The sequence below is a fragment of the Maylandia zebra genome, linkage group LG6, assembly GCF_041146795.1.
Source record: "Maylandia zebra isolate NMK-2024a linkage group LG6, Mzebra_GT3a, whole genome shotgun sequence".
Lineage (NCBI taxonomy): Eukaryota > Metazoa > Chordata > Actinopteri > Cichliformes > Cichlidae > Maylandia > Maylandia zebra.
Genome location: NC_135172.1, coordinates 24,703,039 through 24,725,854, shown reverse-complemented (window position 1 = coordinate 24,725,854; position 22,816 = coordinate 24,703,039). Strand labels below are relative to the sequence as shown.

General features: G+C 39.2%; 3 protein-coding genes across 3 annotated transcripts in view; 2 read left to right on the top strand and 1 right to left on the bottom strand.

The window, feature by feature from the left end:
• The first annotated feature begins 10,405 nt into the window (after nt 1-10,405).
• gpr83 (G protein-coupled receptor 83) overlaps nt 10,406-22,816 on the top strand; it is a 44,993-nt gene continuing 32,582 nt past the window's right edge. The window contains exon 1 of the mRNA XM_076885388.1: nt 10,406-10,708. Within this exon, the coding sequence (XP_076741503.1) occupies nt 10,406-10,708 (303 nt within the window). The remainder of the gene's footprint in view (nt 10,709-22,816) is intronic.
• On the top strand, nt 11,274-13,749 carry LOC143419008 (uncharacterized). The gene is made up of 3 exons (XM_076884903.1): nt 11,274-11,573; nt 11,762-11,824; nt 12,170-13,749. Exons 1-3 carry the CDS (start codon nt 11,472-11,474, stop codon nt 13,277-13,279), a joined length of 1,275 nt encoding a protein of 424 aa, XP_076741018.1. The 5' UTR covers nt 11,274-11,471; the 3' UTR covers nt 13,280-13,749.
• On the bottom strand, nt 13,768-21,099 carry LOC112435052 (uncharacterized). The gene is made up of 11 exons (XM_076884902.1): nt 20,793-21,099; nt 20,542-20,604; nt 18,276-18,701; nt 18,012-18,072; nt 17,301-17,436; nt 16,981-17,076; nt 15,818-16,110; nt 15,308-15,531; nt 14,828-15,028; nt 14,523-14,713; nt 13,768-14,270 (listed from the first exon to the last, which is right to left on the bottom strand). Exons 1-10 carry the CDS (start codon nt 20,892-20,894, stop codon nt 14,573-14,575), a joined length of 1,743 nt encoding a protein of 580 aa, XP_076741017.1. The 5' UTR covers nt 20,895-21,099; the 3' UTR covers nt 13,768-14,270; nt 14,523-14,572.

The window sequence follows — 22,816 nt, the reverse complement described above, 5'->3', positions numbered from 1 at the left end:
GTGGCTGGGAGCAGGCAAAGGAGCCTATTCCTGCTGGGTGAGAAGCAGGCTACACCCTGCATAGGATGCCAGTGTGTTGCATAGTTGACACACAGAGACAGACAACCAATTACACATGTATTAATACCCATTTGCAGTCATCAATTAACCTCATTCACTGGATTGGATGAGATTCACCTTGACTTCCTTCCTGGAAGATGTGCTCCAGAATTAGGGAATCAAACTCTTTATTTCCGCTGGGACGGTGGATGATGTGGGTCTTTTGGTTTAATCAGGTTGTGGCCTCATGGATCTGAATCAGATACGACAACTGACACATGCAGCTGTGAAGCCATTATTTTCTACCAGAAAAAGGCGATGGCCCCAACTTTAAGTTTAATTTAAGTACCTTAAGTACCAGGAGATTGACAGGCAGATTGATGCAGCATCTACAGTGATGTGGATGAAGTACTGTACTGATCTGTTGTGCTGAAGAGAGAGCTGAGCGTTATGTTGATCAGTAGAGCCAGTACTCTTCCACATCAAAAGGAGCCAGTTGAAGTGTTTTAGGTATGTTATGCTGTGAGGAAGCCTGGCGGCAGGCCCAGGATATGCTGGAGAGGATACATGTCTTGGCTGGCTTGGAGGTAGGCAGGGAGAGGGAAGTCTGACTCTGTATAAGCTGTAGAAAATGGCTGGATGGAGTTAACCTAACACACATGTCTCTGGACTGTGGGAGGAAGCCTGAGTACTCCGAAATGCAAAGATGCTAGCAGGTGCATTCAAACTCAGGATCTTCCTACTGCGAGGCGACAGCTCTGACTTCCACACTACCACGCTTTTACCACTCTTAAAATATTACACATGCAAGCCATTTGCAGGCTCTCTTTGACCATCATCTTTGATTGAATGTTGATTGAATAAAAATGCTAAGAGCATAATGTTCAATCTAAGTGGATAGTGAAAAAGAACATGCAAATGTTTTGCATAAATAAAAGAAAATGAATGATTGAATTAATAGTGAACATCCTGCCCCATGTCCTCCCATTTTCAACGCTTCCTTTTATCATCATTCATCACATCCACATTAAGATAACAGATATTTGTGGGAATGAATGGACGTGTGAATGAATCTCACGCCACCACTGCTTTTGTATGATTTTTTTTTTTCACACAAATTATTACTTGTTCACTTGAAATATGACTCAAATGGTGGCTCATAATGCAAATGAATGACGAGTCTGTGACTCCTAAGTAAGCCTAAACCCTGCAATGAATTTTATTATCCACATCATGTTCATATCTGAGACAATCATACCAGATTACAGCATAGCAGCTTTGCAGAACTAATATTTTGCAGCATTTAACGATCAGGCAAACCTTTGAACTAGATGATTGCTTCTGCTTGATGATCAAAATACCTGCAGGCAGACGCTGTGTGGACTGGAAGAGTGGAGCTCAGTTTGCTGAGTGTGGGTTGTGATTGTATTCATTCGATATATATTTATAATGACCTTCCTTGAAACTTGGTTTGAATAACATTTCCTTGTGCCATTCACACTGTCAGTAGAAAATCAAGAAAAATCCTTTCATGGTTCATTTAGTATTATAATATTAGAAGTATTTCAACGAGCTCTATAATTTTCTACGTTTTTTTTCTACAAGAGACTAGGGCTGCTCAATTAATCGAATTTTAATCACGATTACGATCTGGGCTTTCAACGATCATTAAAAATGACTGAGCCGATTATTAGCCCCTCCCTCATTTATCCGCGACACCTTAAAGGCCGGTCCGTGAAAATATTGTCGAGCATAAACCGGTCCGTGGCGCAAAAAAGGTTGGAGACCGCTGATTAAGAGGACCCGAGGGAAGCTCGGAAAGCTAAGCAGAAGTTATTTGGAGAGGAGAGTGACTGCCGTTGGTTGAAAAGAGAGTTTAAAAAAAAAAAAAAACTTCAGTGGTGTTGCACACTATTTTATATTATTTTTTTAAAGTCATTGTTAACCCTTTAAAGCCGGTCAGAGCAGCACGTTCCGTTTTGGGTAACTATTTTTAAATCCCTGTAGAATCTGAACCGTGTAAGCTAGCGCAATAATTTGTTTTGCATATGAAACCGGAGGAGTTGTACTTACATCTGATGCCATCAGCTTGTCCTCGGTCACGGTTTCCTTCCACATATAGCTTTGCAAAAATTGCATAAAAAGCGCTTGCAGGAACAAAAACATAATATTCCAGAAACACGCTCCTATCAGCTGTTCGTAACACTTCCCACAGTGAAATGAGGCACATGCTGTTTTCTTTGCAAATTTGCATCATAGGATTGTTTTTTGTTTTTCCTGCAGTATATAAAAATTGGTGTATCTCCAAAATAAAACTATGAAGACACTCAAAATAAATTTCCTGTGGTGGGAAACTATTTTTTGCAACTTTATTGTATTTAAAGTTTTGAGGGATAAGCCTCTTAAATTTCTCCAAGTAGAAATATATGTAAACAAAACAAAAGCGATTTTCAATTTTTTTTGTAGTTTATTGCACTTTTTTGCAATTTATGTAATTACTATGCACTTAATGCATACATATTATTAAAATATGGGCTATAACAGTTGTATTGATGTATAGCAACTTGAAATGCTCCCACAAATGGCTCCACAGCATGTAAAAAAAAAAATATAAGCTCTGGTGGACTTGGTTCTATAGTAGGTCTTAAAGGGTTAAATAAATATCGTCAAATAATCGTGATCTCAATTTCAGTGAAAATAATCGTGATTATCATTTTTGCCATAATTGAGCAGCCCTACAAGAGACCCACCAGCCTGCTGGCTCATATTTATCCTGTCAAGGAGGGACTTTTCATCACACCGCACAGCAAAACCTCCAAACACCAAAACGTTCCATATGCAGTGCAAACTGGTTTCCCAAAGGTTTATGTTGAGGAGTGTTAAAACAGCTTTTTAGCTTTTTACAGTCTGATTCTGTGATCATTAAATTTGGCCTAATAGTGAGGAGTTGCGAGATGGAGACAGTTAATCAGGATTTTGCAATTGCTTTCCAAAACATTCTGCAGCCCATCTGCTTTCTACAAGGGCTGGTTCAAGCCTCTGGGGCCACGGGGCAGAAATGAATGCTGCAGGACCCCAGACACTGAACGAGATTAGCTATCTCTGGTTCTGCCGCATCGATTTAAATCCAATTTTTAAAACTATCCGTCCATTACTTTTATTTAAGTGCAGTGCTAATTACCAGGGGCACATGCTGAACTTGAGGCTCCCGCATTTTGCAATCCATCTACCACATACAGGCTCAGAGTGAAGCCAATTTAATGCCTTGGTATCCTCTGCTCAAGACAAGCCAACTTCTTTTCATGCTAGAGGAATTTAGATAAGTGAAGCAACAGTTCAGCTCTTACTCTCCTGTATTTTTGATCATTAACGCGTGTCTTATCCTTTCGTCTCTGACATCTGTTTGTGGCTTTTCTTACTGCTCTCGCCAGTGTTTCTGTCACTTTTCCCATCCTTTCAGCCTCCGACTCATCTGGACTGAGTGGCATTTAAAAACACTGCAGCAGACACTGTAATTGCATGGAAGCAGACTGTCAGAGCAGCTATTGATTGAATAACATTAACAGTTTATTTATTTGATACTTTAATTTTAATCTATTTTTCTGAGAGTTTTTGCAGCACACTGAGCTTAACCGGTACAAATAAAACAAAACTGTTTGCATCTATAGTGTAAAAATCTGAGTCTTGTGAGCACTGGAATCTATTTATCACCTGTGTTACACGTGTTTGTCTTTTCCTTAATTTACATATATAATTTATGCTGGTATCCTATTTCTCCTCCCAGCAGTCCAAGCCTCTTCATGGCTGATTTCACTGCTATTATCGCTCTCAGCAGGGGACTGTTATTTGCTAATCTGAGACTGATACTACTTTATGAGCCAGGTATATTTGACTGCATATACAATGCTTATAAAAGGTATTCACCCCTTCAATGCTTTAATACATAAGATCATGGTCAAAACAATGGTCAAGCTTCTTTCATGTTGATAAAATAATGCCAGTTAATTAAAAGTATATATAGTAAAATAAACATTTGATCTTTAAAGTGACAACCTAATTTATCAGAGGTCCAGCTGATTCCAGCAGTTGGGGAAATGGAGATCACCTGTGCATCTACCATGTATGAAGCGATTGTATAAAGGCACCTGTATCTGTAAGGTTCAGACTCTGGTTCATCAGCTGCTGCAAAAAGAAAACATAAAGGAACTCAGAAAACTCTGTCCTTGAAAGTTGGGAGTTGGCTACAAAACAATTTCCAACTCACTGGATATACCACAGAGTTCAGGTAAGTCCATAATTAAGAAATGGAAGAAGTATGGCAGTTGTCTAAATTTGCCTAGAGCTGGTCATCCTCGCAAACAGAGTGACTGGGGAAGAAAAACACCAGTGATGGAGGCCACCAGGTGTCCACTCTGAAGGATTTAAAAGCTTCAGGGGCATAGATAGAAGAGACTGTACATACAACTACTGTTGCCTGGGTTCTTTCATCAGTGAAAACTGTATGGGTGAGTAGCAAAGAAGAAGCCACTGCTGAAAAAAGCTGCCATGAAATCTCACTTGGAACTCACCCAAAGCCATGTGGGTGACTCCAAGGTCAACTAGAAGATGGTTATTTGGTCTGATGAGACAATTTCCACATATCACCACAAACACACCATCTCTACTGTAAAGCATGACGGTGGCAGCATCCTCTGGCCTTGCATCAGAGGAACAGGCCTTTGAAGGCTTGTAAACGTAGAGGGGATAATGAACTAAGAAAATTATCAGGAAAAGATTTATTTTCCAGCAAGGCAACGAACCCAAGCAGACAGGAAACGCCACACAGAAATGGTTCAGATGGGGCCAAGTCCAAGCCCAGATCTCAGTCCAATTGACAGTTTGTTTAACTACACATTTAATCTCTGTCTTAAGGAAAGATAAAGATGTGCAAGTTGAAGAGCATGTCTCAGTAGTTCAATGTGATAAATGCATAAAACTATAGTAAAACTGGAGCCTATCCCAGTTATTATAGGGCGAGAGGTGGGATACACTTCTCTAAATTTCTGATTATGCTCAAAACTATCTGCACATTCAGAACATTTCAGACATGTATTTATCTATTTTTAGAAATCATTAACCTCTCAATTATGTTGCTGTAGAAATCCAGGGAAAACGTGGGGTTGATTCACCTAGGAAGGGATCTCAATACTGCATTATAGGCAGAGGTGGTGCAAGACAGTGAGGTTTTTTAGGGCTGTTCTTAAGCCTTTATCGAGCGATGAACCATATTTGGTGACTTTATTGTTTTCCCCTTCTCTCTCTGCGATTGTGTAGGGACCACACAGCTGTCTCCCATTCAATCAGCAAAGCCCAGGTTATGTGACAGACAGTGACATAACCGCATCTGACCAATCAGCAGATGGCCTGAGCATTTCAAACAAGTAAGCCAGACTTTAGGATTCTTTATTTTTTATTAAAAAATCACACATTATGACTTAGGAGAGCAGTACTCAGTGGTCCATAGGATATTGTGACAGGTTTGTGTATCATTATAAAGTAACCCAGTGAGAAATTAACCCATTTATAGACGTTTTCGTCCTGTAAATAATGAAACGTGTGCGTGACTGTTTCACTCAGTTTTATGGCCTTATAGCAGTTTTTAATATACTTAAATTGCAGATGTCAGTGTTTGTTTTTACTGTGGGTCTTATTAGAACTATAATTGGTTTAGTAATTCAATATTTCTGATTTTAGTTTTTACTGATTTATAAGAAAAAAGTGGTATCATAAGTAATTGTAAAGCTTTTTAATGCTTTGAGTTATACATCTACAATTTAGCCAGAGGCAGACAGAGATGTATCCAGGAGAAAAGTGCCGTCAGCAGCCCGCAGACCTGAGGCCACACATCTGGGCGACATCTAAGCGTCCATCCCATCGGGACAAGGACGAAGGGCCCAGATGGGGTGCCCACAGCAAAAGGGGGAGAGTCCCAGTGAATCTGAAGCTGCCGACCCCGCCAGAGGCCGGCCACCATGGCCCCAGACACCCACGAACCACCCGGCACCAGAGGGAGCTCCCCCGACAAGGAAGAGGTTCAAGCCACCCCGGACCAGCGGCTCCAAGAGAGCGGGTCAAAATCTTTTTCACAAGAGTTTCCTGGCCAAGACAGACAGCAGCCCAATCAGTGGAACTGTAGTTAGTAGCACACACACCAAATCCACACAGGGGTAGGAACCGGCAACAAAAATGAGCAACAAGCAAAAATAATAATAATCTTCATGAATACCTTAGCAAAAGTAACTGTAAGATGTCAGAAACAAATTTAATAATATAATAATTTTATTCCGTACTTTTCCCTCTCATAATTTATTTATTCATTTTTTAGAAAGACGTTTACCCTAAATCAGGGGTGTCCAAACTTTTTTCACTGAGGGCCACATACATAGAAATATAGGAGGGGCTGGGCCACTTAGGTATACAGTGGGGCAAAAAAGTATTTAGTCAGCCACCGATTGTGCAAGTTCCCCCACTTAAAATGATGACAGAGGTCAGTAATTTGCACCAGAGGTACACTTCAACTGTGAGAGACAGAATGTGAAAAAAAAAGCCATGAATTCACATGGTAGGATTTGTAAAGAATTTATTCGTAAATCAGGGTGGAAAATAAGTATTTGGTCACCTCAAACAAGGAAAATCTCTGGCTCTCACAGACCTGTAACGTCTTCTGTAAGAAGCTTTTCTGTCCCCCACTCGTTACCTGTATGAATGGCACCTGTTTGAACTCATCATCTGTATAAAAGACACCTGTCCACAGCCTCAAACAGTCAGACTCCAAACTCCGCCATGGCCAAGACCAAAGAGCTTTCGAAGGACACCAGGAAAAGTATTGTAGACCTGCACCAGACTGGGAAGAGTGAATCTACAATAGGCAAGCAGCTTGGTGTGAAAAAATCAACTGTGGGAGCAATCATCAGAAAATGGAAGACATACAAGACCACTGATAATCTCCCTCGATCTGGGGCTCCACGCAAGATCTCATCCCGTGGGGTCAAAATGATCATGAGAACGGTGAGCAAAGATCCCAGAACCACACGGGGGGACCTGGTGAATGACCTGCAGAGAGCTGGGACCAAAGTAACAAAGGTCACCATCAGTAACACACTACAACGGCAGGGAATCAAATCCCGCAGTGCCAGACGTGTTCCGCTGCTGAAGCCAGTGCATGTCCAGGCCCGTCTGAAGTTTGCCAGAGAGCACATGGATGATACAGCAGAGGATTGGGAGAATGTCATGTGGTCAGATGAAACCAAAGTAGAACCTTTTGGTATAAACTCAACTCGTCGTGTTTGGAGGAAGAAGAATACTGAGTTGCATCCCAAGAACACCATACCTACTGTGAAGCATGGGGGTGGAAACATCATGCTATGGGGCTGTTTTTCTGCCAAGGGGACAGGACGACTGATCCGTGTTAAGGACAGAATGAATGGGGCCATGTATCGTGAGATTTTGAGCCAAAACCTCCTTCCATCAGTGAGAACTTTGACGATGAAACGAGGCTGGGTCTTCCAACATGACAATGATCCAAAACACACCGCCCGGGCAACAAAGGAGTGGCTCCGTAAGAAGCATTTGAAAGTCCTGGAGTGGCCTAGCCAGTCTCCAGACCTCAACCCCATAGAAAATCTGTGGCGGGAGTTGAAAGTCCGTGTTGCTCGGCGACAGCCCCAAAACATCACTGCTCTCGAGAAGATCTGCATGGAGGAATGGGCCAAAATACCAGCTACTGTGTGTGCAAACCTGGTAAAGACCTATAGTAAACGTTTGACCTCTGTTATTGCCAACAAAGGTTATGTTACAAAGTATTGAGTTGTATTTTTGTTATTGACCAAATACTTATTTTCCACCCTGATTTACGAATAAATTCTTTACAAATCCTACCATGTGGATTCATGGATTTTTTTTTTTCACATTCTGTCTCTCACAGTTGAAGTGTACCTCTGGTGCAAATTACTGACCTCTGTCATCATTTTAGGTGGGGGAACTTGCACAATCGGTGGCTGACTAAATACTTTTTTGCCCCACTGTATAACCTTAACTTTACTGTATTAAAGTTAGAAAAATCCCTTAAAAGTGATACATTTCAAGTTTGTTATTTAAGTTATTAGGCTTAGCAAAACATCTATTAACGTCCGTTTGAAACGATTATCAACATTAACAGACTGAACTGGACTTAATAACAGGAGTCCATATAATTTTAGTAAATTATTCTGGTGAGTATCAGCTGCGCTGGGTATGTAAATCGGGCCATCCAGCTGCGGTGCTGATCCGACGCCACTCTGCTAAAAATCCGGACAAATGTCACTTGATCAAGGAGCAGATCTGCATCAGATGAGATCAGCTGACTGCGTGTGCGTGCGCTGTGCACAGCGGTGTGTACTCTGTGTGTTAACAAGAAAAACGCTTATAAGAAAGTGGTGCGCAAAAGCAGGGTAGTGACAGAATTGATGCGCATTATAGATATTTGAAGCATGTGTACCTGCACATGCATGCTTATTAACCCACGGGTACTGTGGAATATATTTTTTACTCACCTAAAGCGCTCGTGCTCTCGTCCACTCCCCGCAAAAAAACATAGCAGCTGACAGCTGCGGTGTCTGTGGCATCGTTGCTCTCATCTCATGCGATGGAGTAAAAATCAAAAGCACAGCTTTATCAGACAGTTGCAGTTTAATGTTGGCTGACGAGTCTTCATGCAGTGCGTCCTGCACTTTTTCCGGGCACATTATTTTGGTGACTTTAACGAGGCCGTGTTTTATGAGGTCTCCATCTGAAAAAGGCTTGCTATGTCTTGCGATGAGTTGGGAGACCTCATGCTATTGGAGCCTTTTCCTGGACAATTTGAGCACGAAAAAAATACTGTTGCTGACCATGCAGGAGAGCTACCCTTTGCTTTAATTTCTGCTCTCGCTCAGCGCCACACTCAGAAAAATAAAAGTGCCAACTGGAACCAAAAGTGGTTCTTTAGACTGATGCCATAGAGGAACCTTTTTTGGTGCCAGAAAGAACCTTTCAAACAATGGTTCTTTGAAGAACCATTTCTTTCCGTGGTTCATTGAAGAACCTTTAAAGGTGCCCCAAAGAACCATCAAGAAATGGTTGGGGCACCTTTAAAGGTCGAACCAAACCAAAGAACCATGAAGACATCTGAAGAACCATTTAAGAACCATAATTTTTCTGAGTGCAGTGTAGGATGCATAGGCCTCTTGTTTGGTTTCATATGACGTCGTACATTATACTCTTTCATAATTGCCATAGTTTCAGTGCAGATCAAACAGACACACTTCCCCTTGAATTCTTTGAAGAAATATTCTCCCACCGTGTCTGAAATTTTCTGCACTCACTTTCTACCTTTCGCTTCTTTGGTTCTGCCATGTTTAGTAACTTGGGGGTAAATTTCTTCTGTGATTGACCTTTTTGGTGGAGCAACTGCCTTGATTAACAACAGCTCCCCCTGGTGTTAAAACTGAGAAGTGCAATACACTCAAGCAAAAGTTGAAGTGCGGGCCATATTCTATTCTATTTATAAAATTACTTGCGGGCCAATTAAAAATGGACTGCCCGCGAGCCGGAGTTTGGACACCCCTGCCCTAAATGAACAAGGAACCATATTTGGTGACTTCACTGACCTTGACTGGCAACATATACCTGAAAAATCTTCGAAAAAAGCTTATACAAGTAAAAAAAGCAAAGTCCTTTAATATCATCTAAGAACACACTGGGGTTTAAATTACGAATTTCCAAGTATTTAACAGAATGCTCTAAATGGTCGATACGTTTACAGGCCATCAGCTTAAATGTCTGTTGCCAAAACAATTCAATTATAAACCACCAGGCGGTTTAATTTGGCACGCATGGAGACCCGAAGCAGCCTTGGACTTGCAAATCAGCCAGCTTCACCCTGCATCACCCTGCAGGTAAACATCTCACTAAGAACGAATCAATAAAAGCACAGAAGGAAGGAGTCTCTCTCCCTCCCTCTCTTTCTGCTACACACAGACACACACGCGACAGTCTGAAGCTTTATAAACAGCAGCCTCTCCTGCTGCTGAGTCGCTTCACACAACTTGTTGCCCACGCTTCAGCCTCTCTCCTTTACTCCAGTGACACGAATGACAGAGAAGCAGCTGCAAACCTCTCATTCTCTCATTAAAACTACAGGCAGGGGGATGCGATAATTACACTGATAATAATAATAATAATAATAAAAATGACAGCAGTATGTGTTTGGCTCTCCGTGGTCCTCTGGATGAGCCGGGCAGCAGCGGGACACAGAACTAACGACTCTTCACTTTCGGGAGAGGAGATACTTTCTTTCGCGGAGCGTTTCATGAATGTTTCGGGACAGAGAGGGAACGCGAGTTCCGGATTGTTTCTCCTGGACTTTGATGAGGGTCTGCTGGAGGGCTGGCGCTCTCTGGCCAGCAGCGGCGGAGAGTCTCAGGACAGGGGCATCAAGGCGCTGCTTGTGGCAGCCTATTCCCTCATAATCGTGATCTCCCTGTTCGGGAACACCCTGGTGTGTCACGTGGTGGTCAAAAACAAGCGCACCTTGTCCGCCACCAGTTTATTTATCCTAAACCTGGCGGTGGCTGATATCTTCATCACAGTCCTCAATACACCCTTTACTCTGGTAAGACCACTGTGTGTGCGCGCGCGCGCGTGTGTAGGTGTGCATGTGTGTGTGATGGGTATGGCAGCTCTTATCTTCACACATAAATGTTTTTTTAATAACAACATTTGTAATGTCCTATGGGGCGCCGTTTGTAAACTGAAACATGCCGAAATTAACAGCAACATTTTTCCACATTTAGCTCTAAATCTTACAAAAACATGTTTTTTCGAGTCATTTTTTACAACATTTAGTAAAATATTTGTAACTTTTCATATTTAAAACAGGATTTTAAATGTTAAATCTAAATGCTAAATGTTAAATCTAAATGTTAAATGTTAAATCTAAATGCTAAATGTTAAATGTAAATATTATATTTAAATGTAAATGTTAAATGTAAATGTTATATATAAATCTAAATGTTAAATGTTAAATCTAAATATTATATATAAATCTAAATGTTAAATGTTAAATCTAAATGTTAAATGTTAAATCTAAATGTTATATATAAATCTAAATGTTAAATGTTAAATCTAAATGTTAAATGTTAAATCTAAATGTTATATATAAATCTAAATGTTAAATGTTAAATCTAAATGTTACGGGAAACTAAATATTTAGCTAATATGCAAATTTATTGTACGGGTCAACGGAAATACCAAAATAAAAGCTTCAAGAAAACCTCCCGCGCTAAAGTGTGCCGGTCGCGGTCAGGTTCTGTGTTTGCGCTCCTCTTACGGTCACTTTTGACTGCCATGAGCTGCTTCGACTATTCCCTACCAGCATGTCCAGCGATTTAGCTGAAAACATTGGAAGAGCCGTTTTGTCGGCCATCCAACGATTCAGCGGTAATGCACCCTCGACCTCACAAACGCCGCAGCACTTGGTAAGTTTATTGTATAGCATTTTGGACGGGTTGATAGCAGTGTTAGCAAAACTAGCAAAGCTAAATTACTTAGCTAGTCCTCAATTATTTCATTTGGTAGGCAGCAGACAGAGATCGAACATCATACCACTCTATTTATTTATTTGGTAGGTAGGTAACAGTCGTTCTTGATGTAAATGTTTCCTTAGGAATCCAGCAATGCACCTGGACCAAGTAGACCTGCCGTCTCCACTGGGATACCATACTGCTCGGTAGGCCTTCTTACACATATCATTTAGCTGACTAATTTTTGTTTTTTCTTTGGTGTAATATGTCACCTTAAATTAAATCCTGTCAAAGTAATGATTCTACATACATTTCATCTTCTTAGGGGTCCATTACTAGCAGTGTCACATCACCACCAACAACATTCACAAGTTTTACGTCATATTTTATTACTGTTTTTGCTGTGAAGTGTCTTTTGATTGCTCACTTTCATATTTTAAAACTATTGATAAAATATTACTCTAGCTAATCTGTCACAGTACAATTGCCTCAAATTACCCATCTTTTGTTATAGAATTGTGCTCATTGAGATTTTCTGTGCCGTGTTCTAGGATGGTTACCAAGGAAGGCTTCAGATTTCCAAAGAGGAATTGGAAAATGTTCTTTCCCTGAAAACATCTTTTACTGAAGCTGCATCTATCCTTTCCATCTCCAGGCCCACTCTGTATAAGTTACTGCAAGACTATAATATCTCAGAGTCAAAATTCAATGTAATCAGTGACCATGAGTTAGATCAGATAGTGTCCCAGATAAAAACTGAACATCCAAATGTTGGAGAAGTGATGCTGATGGGTCATCTGCGTTCCAAAAACATAGTGGTTCAAAGATGGCGCGTAAGAAAGTCACTGCGGAGGGTGGACTCGGCTGGTGTTCTATCCAGGAGAAGAACTGCAGTTGCTCGGCGAGTATATTCTGTGCCTCATCCAAATTTCATATGGCACATAGATGGAAATCACAAACTGATTCGTTGGAAGTTTGTTGTTCATGGTGCAATAGATGGATACAGCAGGATGTTGATGTTTCTTCAGTGCTCCAGCAATAATCGAGCTGAGACTGTGAAAGCCCTCTTTACTGCAGCTGTTGGACAATTTGGCAGACCCCTGCATATCAGGACTGATCACGGAGGAGAGAATGCTCAGATTTGGGAGGACATGCGAGCAAGCAGGGATGAAAGCTCTGTCTTAATGGGAAGTTCTGTGCACAACCAGAGGATTGAGCGTTTCAACCGAGACTTAAACAACAACTGTAGCCGCATTTATGCACCTATATTTTATGAATTGGAATCACTTGGTATCCTAGACTTAGAAAATGCAACAGACCTATTTTGCCTTCATGTGTTTCTACCACGAATCAACCGCACTTTGAAGGAATTCAAAGCTGGATATAACAATCACTCTGTTTCCACTGAAGGTAATAGAACTCCCATCCAGCTTTTTGCCTGCGGAACTCATGTGTCTCATCGTCACAACCCAGAACTTTCTACAGCAGAGGTCTCCATACCCTCCTTGTCAAACTCTGAAAGTAGGTTTGTCCCATTAAATGACAGCGATTTACAAGAGCTATATACAAGCATTCACCCTTTTGAAGAAGACAACAATAATGGTAAAACATTGTTTCAACGAACACAGCAGTATATTTTTAACAAACTTGTAAATGTGTGACCTCAACCACAGGATACCAGTGATGTTCTAAAGAGTGATGACACTTATTATTCTTAAATGCTGTACAGTAAATGCATTTTTTGTACTACTGCAGAAGCCCCTCCCCTCTAGCAGTGATGCCTCCTGCCACATAAGGACTCAGAGTTAATGACTGACAGTGACTCATAGGCTATTCAGAAGGCTACAACCACTTTTAGTTTATGGGTAAAACCAGTTATTCAGATTGAAGTAAAGATCAAATTCACACTGTAACAGTGTAATACAGTATAACAGTGAAAATTATCAACACGGAACAGTCAGTCTTTAAATCAATTCACAAGATTATCTACAGTATTGTGCTAATCATTGTAAAGTTGCAATAGTCTTAATAAATGTTGCTGTTAGATGTCTAAGTAATCCTGGCTTGTTCTACAAAGCATGTTTAGTATACTCTGTGCATAAACTGTTTTGAAGTGTCCTTGTTTAAAAAAGAAAAGCTTAATAAAATTATTGTATTACACCAGTGACTTTATTGATTTGTCGTTGAAAATACAGAGTTAGCATTTTTATAAATCTATTTAAGCTTTGAAAATTATTACATTTCAACTATCTTGTATGAAGCAAAGTTACTTGAAACTACAATTAATGAACAGGATTAGAGTTAACAAACCCACCATTTTAATTTCACTTTTTTTGGAACATGTTTAGATGGTGCTGAATAAAGCTCCATTCATGAGTGCTACTAAGAAGCAGTAATGAAAAGCATCATCATCAGCCATTGTTGTTTCATTCACAAAAAGCTGAAGCTCATTTGCACATGTGTGTGCAATCGGGAGATGTTTGCTTTCATCGTGAATGAATGTTATTTTAGGAGCTGGTTGAAAACCTATGGCTGGAACCTTGCTGCTCCCGGTGGCAAAAGCCAAGATGTGACCAGGCCTCAAAGCCTTCACAAATGCCTCTTCATCCTTGGTAAGAGTCCTTTCTCCAAGTGAGTCTCTCAGCTCTTCATCTAAAAACAAAGAAAAACCACCGTTAACCTGGGGACACTAAAATAGTTAAAGCTTGAGCTAACAACTAAATGATGGCTAATGTTTTTATAAAAAATACAGAGGTTCTGTCTTTGCCTTGCTTGTCAGTTGTAAGCTATCATACATCTTTATTCCTGTTTTGTGTGTGCGCATGTGACATAAAAAGACAAAGTTTTACTTTAGTGTCCCGAATTGTTTCATGGCCAGACTACATTATGTGAATTTCTGCTTACTTTCGACACACTGGAGAAATTCCCGAAATTTGACCACCATCAGCTCCTCTCTAACTCTTCTGTTGCTCCCAAGGACAGAATAGCTTGGCCTGAGAACCCCAGCAATTAAACTGGCTGTCAGATCTTTGTCCTCCCCCCGATAGGTCAAGCAGAACACGCAAACTGGGGTTCTCTCTCAGGAGTGATAAAATCTAGACAGAAAAGTTTAAATAATGGTTAAATTCCAGTTTTAAATATAAAAAGTAGCTCACTCTAAATGATTATAAAATAATGACCAATTGATACAGAAAAAATATAACTCTCACTCCATAGTAGGACAAGCCATCAGTTAGTTGATCGAAACAGCTTTGCCGTTGCAGAACTGCAAGGTATAGAGCTGCATTTTTCACAAACAGATCTTTATTGGCCATGGTGACTGTGAGTGGAAGACCTTCAACTTGATATCGCCATGAGTCGCAGCAGCTGACTGCTTCCTCCAAATCATGTTGAGTTGTTGCATTTACAACCTAAATATTTAAGAAAAACACTTTAAATGTTTGTTTTTTACCAGTGTACACAAATACTGCAGATGGTTCATTTTAATTGGACTCGAAACTTTGTTTTGGTTTATTTGGCTGTATTTCACCAATATTTTTTTTTAACAAAAAGGAAACAAATTGAAAATATAATACATGGAATTGCCTCTAATAACCAAAAGTGTATTTATTATATATTATAAAAGAAGACCAGAAGACTTGTGAATATAGGAAATATTACAATATTCTTGTTATAATATTGCAATTCACCTTTTTCAGATTCTCTCTTAACTCAGGGTCACCTATATCATCCGGTGTTAGGTGTACTTGAAGAATGTCTCCTGACACAATGTAGTCTACTACATGTGGAGAGAGAAGGGCAGGTGCTTCTCCACCTTGCACTATTATCGTGGACAACATCCTGCCAATGGTTCGATATACTCCATTTTGCAAGTGTAGGATGTTAAATTTCAGTGTGCATCCATTTGGTGTAGCTGAAAAATAACACACAAAAAAGTATATTCTGTACAGACCCCAAACTGATATCTTGAGATTGACAGACAAAAATGTATTACTTTTTTTTTTTACTGTTTCAGACACACAGAACATAACAGATTTATTATCTGTAGTCATTTATTAACTTGTTAATGTTCTGTCAAACAATGTTCAGATCAGGTGGTTGTTGCGTTTGTAACATTATAAAAACGAGTGTCGTCAACAAGCCTTTAGGCCTTGAGTAAGTAAGTTAGTTACGGTAGTTTGACTGTGAAATCCTATTACCTTCAAAAGCACCACTGTCCTGAAAGATGGCCTTCACCAGTAAACGGAAAAACTCCCGCCTTGGCCCCCCAAGGTCAGCAGCATCTTCCTCTGTATCATGTTCATCGCTTGCAAATGTGACATAAAGCATCTCACAGCTTTCTGCAAACTTGGGTCTCTTGAACTGACGCAAAGCAGTCGACCACACATTGGCTCGACTGATATGGAGTTGTCTTGTTCCTGGTGTAATGACTTTCTCACTATGAGCTCTAAGAAGACCTTCAATTTCTTCTTTGCTGAGCTTCTTAAAAGACCTATATAAAAAAGGGACAATGACAAACAGATCTTGGGGAAAAATGGAAATTTGCTGTACATTTGACTCAAGTGCACAGAGTTACAACAGATAATTATGTTGTGATAGTCCAAATCAAATCAAATCAAATCACTTTTATTGTCACATCACATGTGCAGGCACACTGGCACAGCACATGCGAGTGAAATTCTTGTGTGCGAGCCCCACAAGCAACAGAGATGTGCAAACACAACAACACAAACGAGCAAGAATGGCCAACCTGAAACTAATAAATATATGTACAATATATAATAGTGTATGCATTTCTGGATGTGTATACTAAATATTTTCCTACATGTGTGTGTGTACACATTTTTACAAATTAAATAGTAAGTAAAAAAAAAAAAAAAAAAAAATATTATATATATATATATATATATATATATATATATATATATATATATATATATATATATATATATATATATATATATATATATATATATATATATATATATAAATAAAATAATAATAATAATAAAATATATAAATATACAGTTGAATATGTGCAAAACAAGTGGCATTTATATACAGTGTGCAGTGCATAATGTTGAAGTTCCAGTAGTGAAGCTGAGGTGTCTATGACGTGTTCAGCAGTCTGATGGCCTGATGGAAAAAGCTGTCTCTCAGTCTGCTGGTACGGGACCGGATGCTGCAGAACCTCCTTCCTGATGGAAGCAGTCTGAACAGTTTATGGCTGGGGTGACTGGAGTCCATATTAAATTAGTCAGAAATGAGCAATTACCTTTGTAATTGTGTAACTGCAAAAAAATGATGCAAGTAAAGATGCAAATAAAATATTCAATTATCAAAGGTTACTTTCAAATCTTACCTTGAAATATGAACTTCACTCTGTCTATCAGACTCTTCTAGGAGGCTACACTGAATTGCCTCTTCAAGAGCTTCATCTTCCTCCAGAAAAATAGGGCTAAGTAGATAAGAGATATTAGAAATCATAAAACATGTCAGCCTTGAAGAATTTCTCACACTACATCATTAAAAAAAAAAAAAAAAAAAATTAAATGTAAATCCTAAAGTTGCAGTCATTCAGCAAAAAAACCCCAAACATGCAAATTGGAAACTTGCATCAAAACAATATCCTAAACAACATCTAAAATGAAGGATTTCTTTAACCCCTAGACAACAGCTTACACAAATTCTGCCACATTATATGGAAACATCTGCTGTCCCTCTGCCTGTCCCTCATTTTCACTCTCTTGAATGCAGCTCTCTGTTTCCTGATGCTTGGCCTCACTTTCACCTGGTGTTGTAGACAACGCATGATGCACTGAACAAAGGAAAGAAGGTCAGCATGACTTGCTTCATAATGTTAACAGCCTTTATATATCCTTATATTAGTTTAAGTGAAAGTTGGGCACATATTCCTCCTTGGCTGTAATCACCTGTGATAATTCGTAAACATTAAAATGGTAAATGGCCTGTATTTGTATAGCGCTTTTACTAGTCCCCCCTAAGGACCCCAAAGCGCTTTACACACCCAGTCATCCACCCATTCACACACACGTGGAGGCTACAGTTGTAGCCACAGCTGCCCTGGGGCAGACTGACAGAAGTGAGGCTGCCATATCGCGCCATCGGCCCTTCTGGCCAACACCAGTAGGTGGTAGGTGAAGTGTCTTGCCCAAGGACACAACGACCGAGACTGTCCAAGCCGGGGCTCGAACCGGCAACCTTCCGATTACAAGGCAAACTCCCAACTCTTGAGCCACGATCGCCCCAATCGGACAAATTAACGATGCTCTCATCAAACAAACCCCCCAGGAATTATTACGCACTGCAGTAACAAAATCTAACTGGTCATCGAGCTTAGAACCTCACTAGGTTTTCATTCACGTCACATACCTCGTCTTCTCCGGCAGACTGGACTTTCAAAGTCACTGTCAGACAGCTCTTCTGGTTCCTCCTGAGGGAAAAGAAAGCATGTTCTACATAAAATCAAATACAGTTGCACCAAATCACTGGTAACACAGAGGCACATGGCTGCACTAAAAACTGTTTACACCTGCTGAAACTGCAATATTAATTAATACAATTAATAAAATTATGTTAAGGGAACAGACTCACTTTTTAGACAAATATTTCTGCACTGCAATATAAAATGTTTACCTGTGCAGGTTTTTGTATCCCTGCCATTATATAGAGGCAGGTGGTGGAACAAATCGAGCCAACTTCTTGGCCACCCCAAAGAAAACTGCTAGAAACATTTGGTTTCATTAGTCGTTTACATCCTCTAATTGTACTCAAATACTCAAAAGGGAATGTCTGGCCAGTTGACAGTGCAAATGTTCTTCTGAAGATTGCTGCTATTTCTTCTCTAAGTTGTGCTTCAGACCAGTCAGATGTAAAGGAGATCTTCCCAATAAGGCCATCTTGTGCTAGTTTTGCTCGTGAATCTCCTCTCGGTATGAGAAACGTTGATGCTGAAGACAAGGGCAAGCACACAACATCTTTTGTATAGTGTTTGCAGGTCTTGTTTTTTCTCACAAAATGTGAGCGCGTAGCATGAGCTTGAGGAACTGATGGAAGAGGAACCTGAAATGAATTCAAACACAGATACAGATAGACACCTATGCATTACAATACATCCGTAAGGTTTCTGTTATCTGTTCATTAAAAACAAACAAACTGTAGACTCAGACCATCTTACTATTGTCTACCCATTACACAGAAAACTGAACCTTTTGTATCTTGTAGATTAGCATTTGATGATTGTTGGTCAAGTTGGTGATTCAGTTCCCAGGTGCTCTAATCTAGAGCTCCCAATGAGTTTATCCGACTATGACTGTGTGCGAATGTTGGACAGAAAAAGTGCTTGTATTAATCTGTGCCTGTGAATGGGTAAATGAGATCTGTTGTATAAAAGTGCTTTGAGCACTCAATTAGAGTAGCAAAGGCCTGCAATTAGGTCAGTGTGTATTTGGACCCTAACAAGTTTTATTTTGTTGCCCGTTTACTGAAACATATTCCAATCAAAATTATATCATGGACATGATGTGCAGACTAAGCTTTAATTTAGGGTATCCATATTAAAATGATGATGTCATTACCAATTAAGCAGATAAAAGGCCTGGAATTGATTTGAGACGTAGTGTTTGCATTTTGAAAATTTTACTGTGAACAGACAACATGCGGTCAAAGAGAACATAACAGAAAAGAAAATTAAGAAATTAATACAGCCACTACAGTGACCATCAAAACGATGAAAAATATTGACGTAAAATTTATTTTGCGACACCACAGAACAAATGATAGCGTATAATATGAAATGATAGATGTTTTCATATTGTCATATCGAACAGCCCTAATACAGAGGGTTCACTGCAAGGTGCAAGCCACTCATAAGCCTCAAGAATAGAAAGGCTAGAATGGACTTAAAAAAAAAAAAAAAAAAAAAAAAAAACATCTAGTAAAAGCCAGCTAAATTTTGGAAAAACATTCTTTGGACAGATAAAACCAAGATCAACCTCTACCAGAATGATGGCAAGAAAAAAGTATGGAGAAGGGTGGAACGACTCATGATCCAAAGCATACCACATCATCTGTAAAACATGGCAGAGGCAGTGTGATGGTTTAGGCGTGCATGGCTGCCAGTGGCACTGGTAGTGTTTACTGAATATGTGACACAGGACTGAAGCAGCTGAATGTGTTCAGAGACATACTTGTCTGCTTAAGTCCAGCTAAAAGTAGTCACATTGATTGGGCAGCATTTAATAATAAAGATGGAAGATGACCCAAAACATACAGTCCAAGCACCCCATGACTTTAATAAAGTAAAGAAATAGAATATTCTTGAATGGCCAAGTCAGTCACTGGATTTTAACCCAATTGAGCATACATTTCAGTTGTTGAAGACTAAATTTAGGACAGAAAGGCCCACAAACAAACAGCAACTGAAAGCCAATGCAGTAAAGGCCTGGCAGAGCCTTAGTAAGGAGGAATGCCAGCATCTGGTGGTGTCCATGACTTCAAGACTTAAGGCTGTCATTGCCAACAAAGGGTTTTGAATAAAGTAATAGAAATTATCATTTTATTTTCAGTTATTTAATTTGTCTAATTACTTTAGAGCCTCTGAAATGATAGGATTGTGTTTACAAATTAATTTTTCCCTCTCACATTTTTATGCATTCATTTAGTCCAACCCACTGAATTAAAACTTAAAGTCTGCACTTCAACTGCATTGGAGTAGTTTCATTTTTAATTCATTCTGGTAATGTACAGAAGCAACATTAGAAAATGTGTCTGTATCCAACTACTTATGAACCTGACTGTATATCAAAACCAGTCAGCTAAGATAAGATAACATACCTTTATTAGTCCCACAAGGGGAAATTTCATGATAAATGAATTAAATGATATGTGTAAGAAGGCCTACCGAGCAGTATGGTATCCCAGTGGAGACGGCAGGTCTACTTGGTCCAGGTGCATTGCTGGATTCCTAAGGAAACATTTACATCAAGAACGACTGTTACCTACCTACCAAATAAATAAATAGAGTGGTATGATGTTCGATCTCTGTCTGCTGCCTACCAAATGAAATAATTGAGGACTAGCTAAGTAATTTAGCTTTGCTAGTTTTGCTAACACTGCTATCAACCCGTCCAAAATGCTATACAATAAACTTACCAAGTGCTGCGGCGTTTGTGAGGTCGAGGGTGCATTACCGCTGAATCGTTGGATGGCCGACAAAACGGCTCTTCCAATGTTTTCAGCTAAATCGCTGGACATGCTGGTAGGGAATAGTCGAAGCAGCTCATGGCAGTCAAAAGTGACCGTAAGAGGAACGAAAACACAGAACCTGACCGCGACCGGCACACTTTAGCGCGGGAGGTTTTCTTGAAGCTTTTATTTTGGTATTTCCGTTGACCCGTACAATAAATTTGCATATTAGCTAAATATTTAGTTTCCCGTAACATTTAGATTTAACATTTAACATTTAGATTTATATATAACATTTAGATTTAACATTTAACATTTAGATTTATATATAACATTTAGATTTAACATTTAACATTTAGATTTATATATAACATTTAGATTTAACATTTAACATTTACATTTATATATAATATTTAGATTTAACATTTAACATTTAGATTTATATATAATATTTACATTTAACATTTAACATTTAGATTTATATATAACATTTAGATTTAACATTTAACATTTAGATTTATATATAATATTTACATTTAACATTTAACATTTACATTTAAATATAATATTTACATTTAACATTTAACATTTACATTTAAATATAATATTTACATTTAACATTTAGCATTTAGATTTAACATTTAACATTTAGATTTAACATTTAGCATTTAGATTTAACATTTAAAATCCTGTTTTAAATATGAAAAGTTACAAATATTTTACTAAATGTTGTAAAAAATGACTCGAAAAAACATGTTTTTGTAAGATTTAGAGCTAAATGTGGAAAAATGTTGCTGTTAATTTCGGCATGTTTCAGTTTACAAATGGCGCCCCATATTTAATAGGTTGAAAATGTGTCACTCCTGCTTTGAATCATCCTGGAGCCTGCAAACTCACAGCTGACATTGAGTTTGGGACTTACTCTGAATGCATGAAATGTATTTATTAAAAATGCTGCTTTAATCAGACGTGGGCAGCCCACCACCTCCAGCCTCCGACCTCATGTTGGAGTCCACGAAACAGAGTGCGTTTCTGAATATATGCTAATTGAGTCTCTCCATGCAAAGGATTTTTTTTTCTAACAACCTAACCTACTTAGCATTTTTTTCAGTTTGGACTTGTGTTTTTGACATTTGTATAGTGAAACCCAGACTACATGGAGTATTTTTCCCTTCCCACTCCTTATATTGTTCAGCAGTAAAGTGTCACGCATATTTGTCACACTTAAAAATTCAGATAATCAAACAATAATATTAATATTATATACAGATAACCAGAGTAAACACAAAATGTGTGAAAAGTAATTGCCCCCTAAACCTAATAACTGGTTGTGCCGCTCTTGGCTGCAAGAACTTTAGTCAAGCATCTGCAAAAACTGGCAATGAGACTTTCACTCATCGCTGTGGAGGAATTTTGGCCCACTCTTCTTTGCAGAATTGTTTTAATTCAGTCACACTGGAGGATTTTCAAGCATGAACAGCCTGTTAAAGGTCATACCAAAGTATCTCAATTGGATGTAACTCCAGATTTTGACCAGCCCACTCCAAGTGTGTGCCAGAGTGTTTTGAATCATTGTCTTGCTGCATTACTCAAGTGCACTTAAGCTTCAGGGCACAAACTGATAGCTGGACATTCTCCTTCAGGATTTTTGAGCCTTTATGTTAGTTTTGGTCAACAGTGTTTTTTTTTCTTTGGAACTCTCCCATGGATGACCTCTCACCTAAACTGAGACAGGTGAGGCTGGCAGTTCTTTAGATGTTTTTCTGGGTTCTTTTGTGACCTCCTGGATGAGTCTTTGATGTGTTCCTGGAGTCATTTTGGTGCATCGGCCACCTCAGCACTGTTCCAGGTTTTCTCCATTTGTGGATAATGGTTCTCTGAAGTGACAAACCCCTAGAAATGGATTTGTAACCCATTTCAGACTGATAGATATCAATGACTTTTTCACACAGGGCTGGTCAGGTTTGGAAAACCCCTTTTCCTTAATAAAT

Coding starts and splice junctions, on each gene's coding strand:
- LOC143419008 (XM_076884903.1), top strand. CDS start 11,472: ATGTCCAGCGATTTAGCTGAAAACATTGGAAGAGCCGTTTTGTCGGCC. Junction 11,574..11,761: donor CACAAACGCCGCAGCACTTG/GTAAGTTTATTG, acceptor ATGTTTCCTTAG/GAATCCAGCAATGCACCTGG. Junction 11,825..12,169: donor CTGGGATACCATACTGCTCG/GTAGGCCTTCTT, acceptor GCCGTGTTCTAG/GATGGTTACCAAGGAAGGCT.
- LOC112435052 (XM_076884902.1), bottom strand. CDS start 20,894: ATGTCCAGCGATTTAGCTGAAAACATTGGAAGAGCCGTTTTGTCGGCC. Junction 20,605..20,792: donor CACAAACGCCGCAGCACTTG/GTAAGTTTATTG, acceptor ATGTTTCCTTAG/GAATCCAGCAATGCACCTGG. Junction 15,029..15,307: donor TAAGAGAGAATCTGAAAAAG/GTGAATTGCAAT, acceptor TTAAATATTTAG/GTTGTAAATGCAACAACTCA.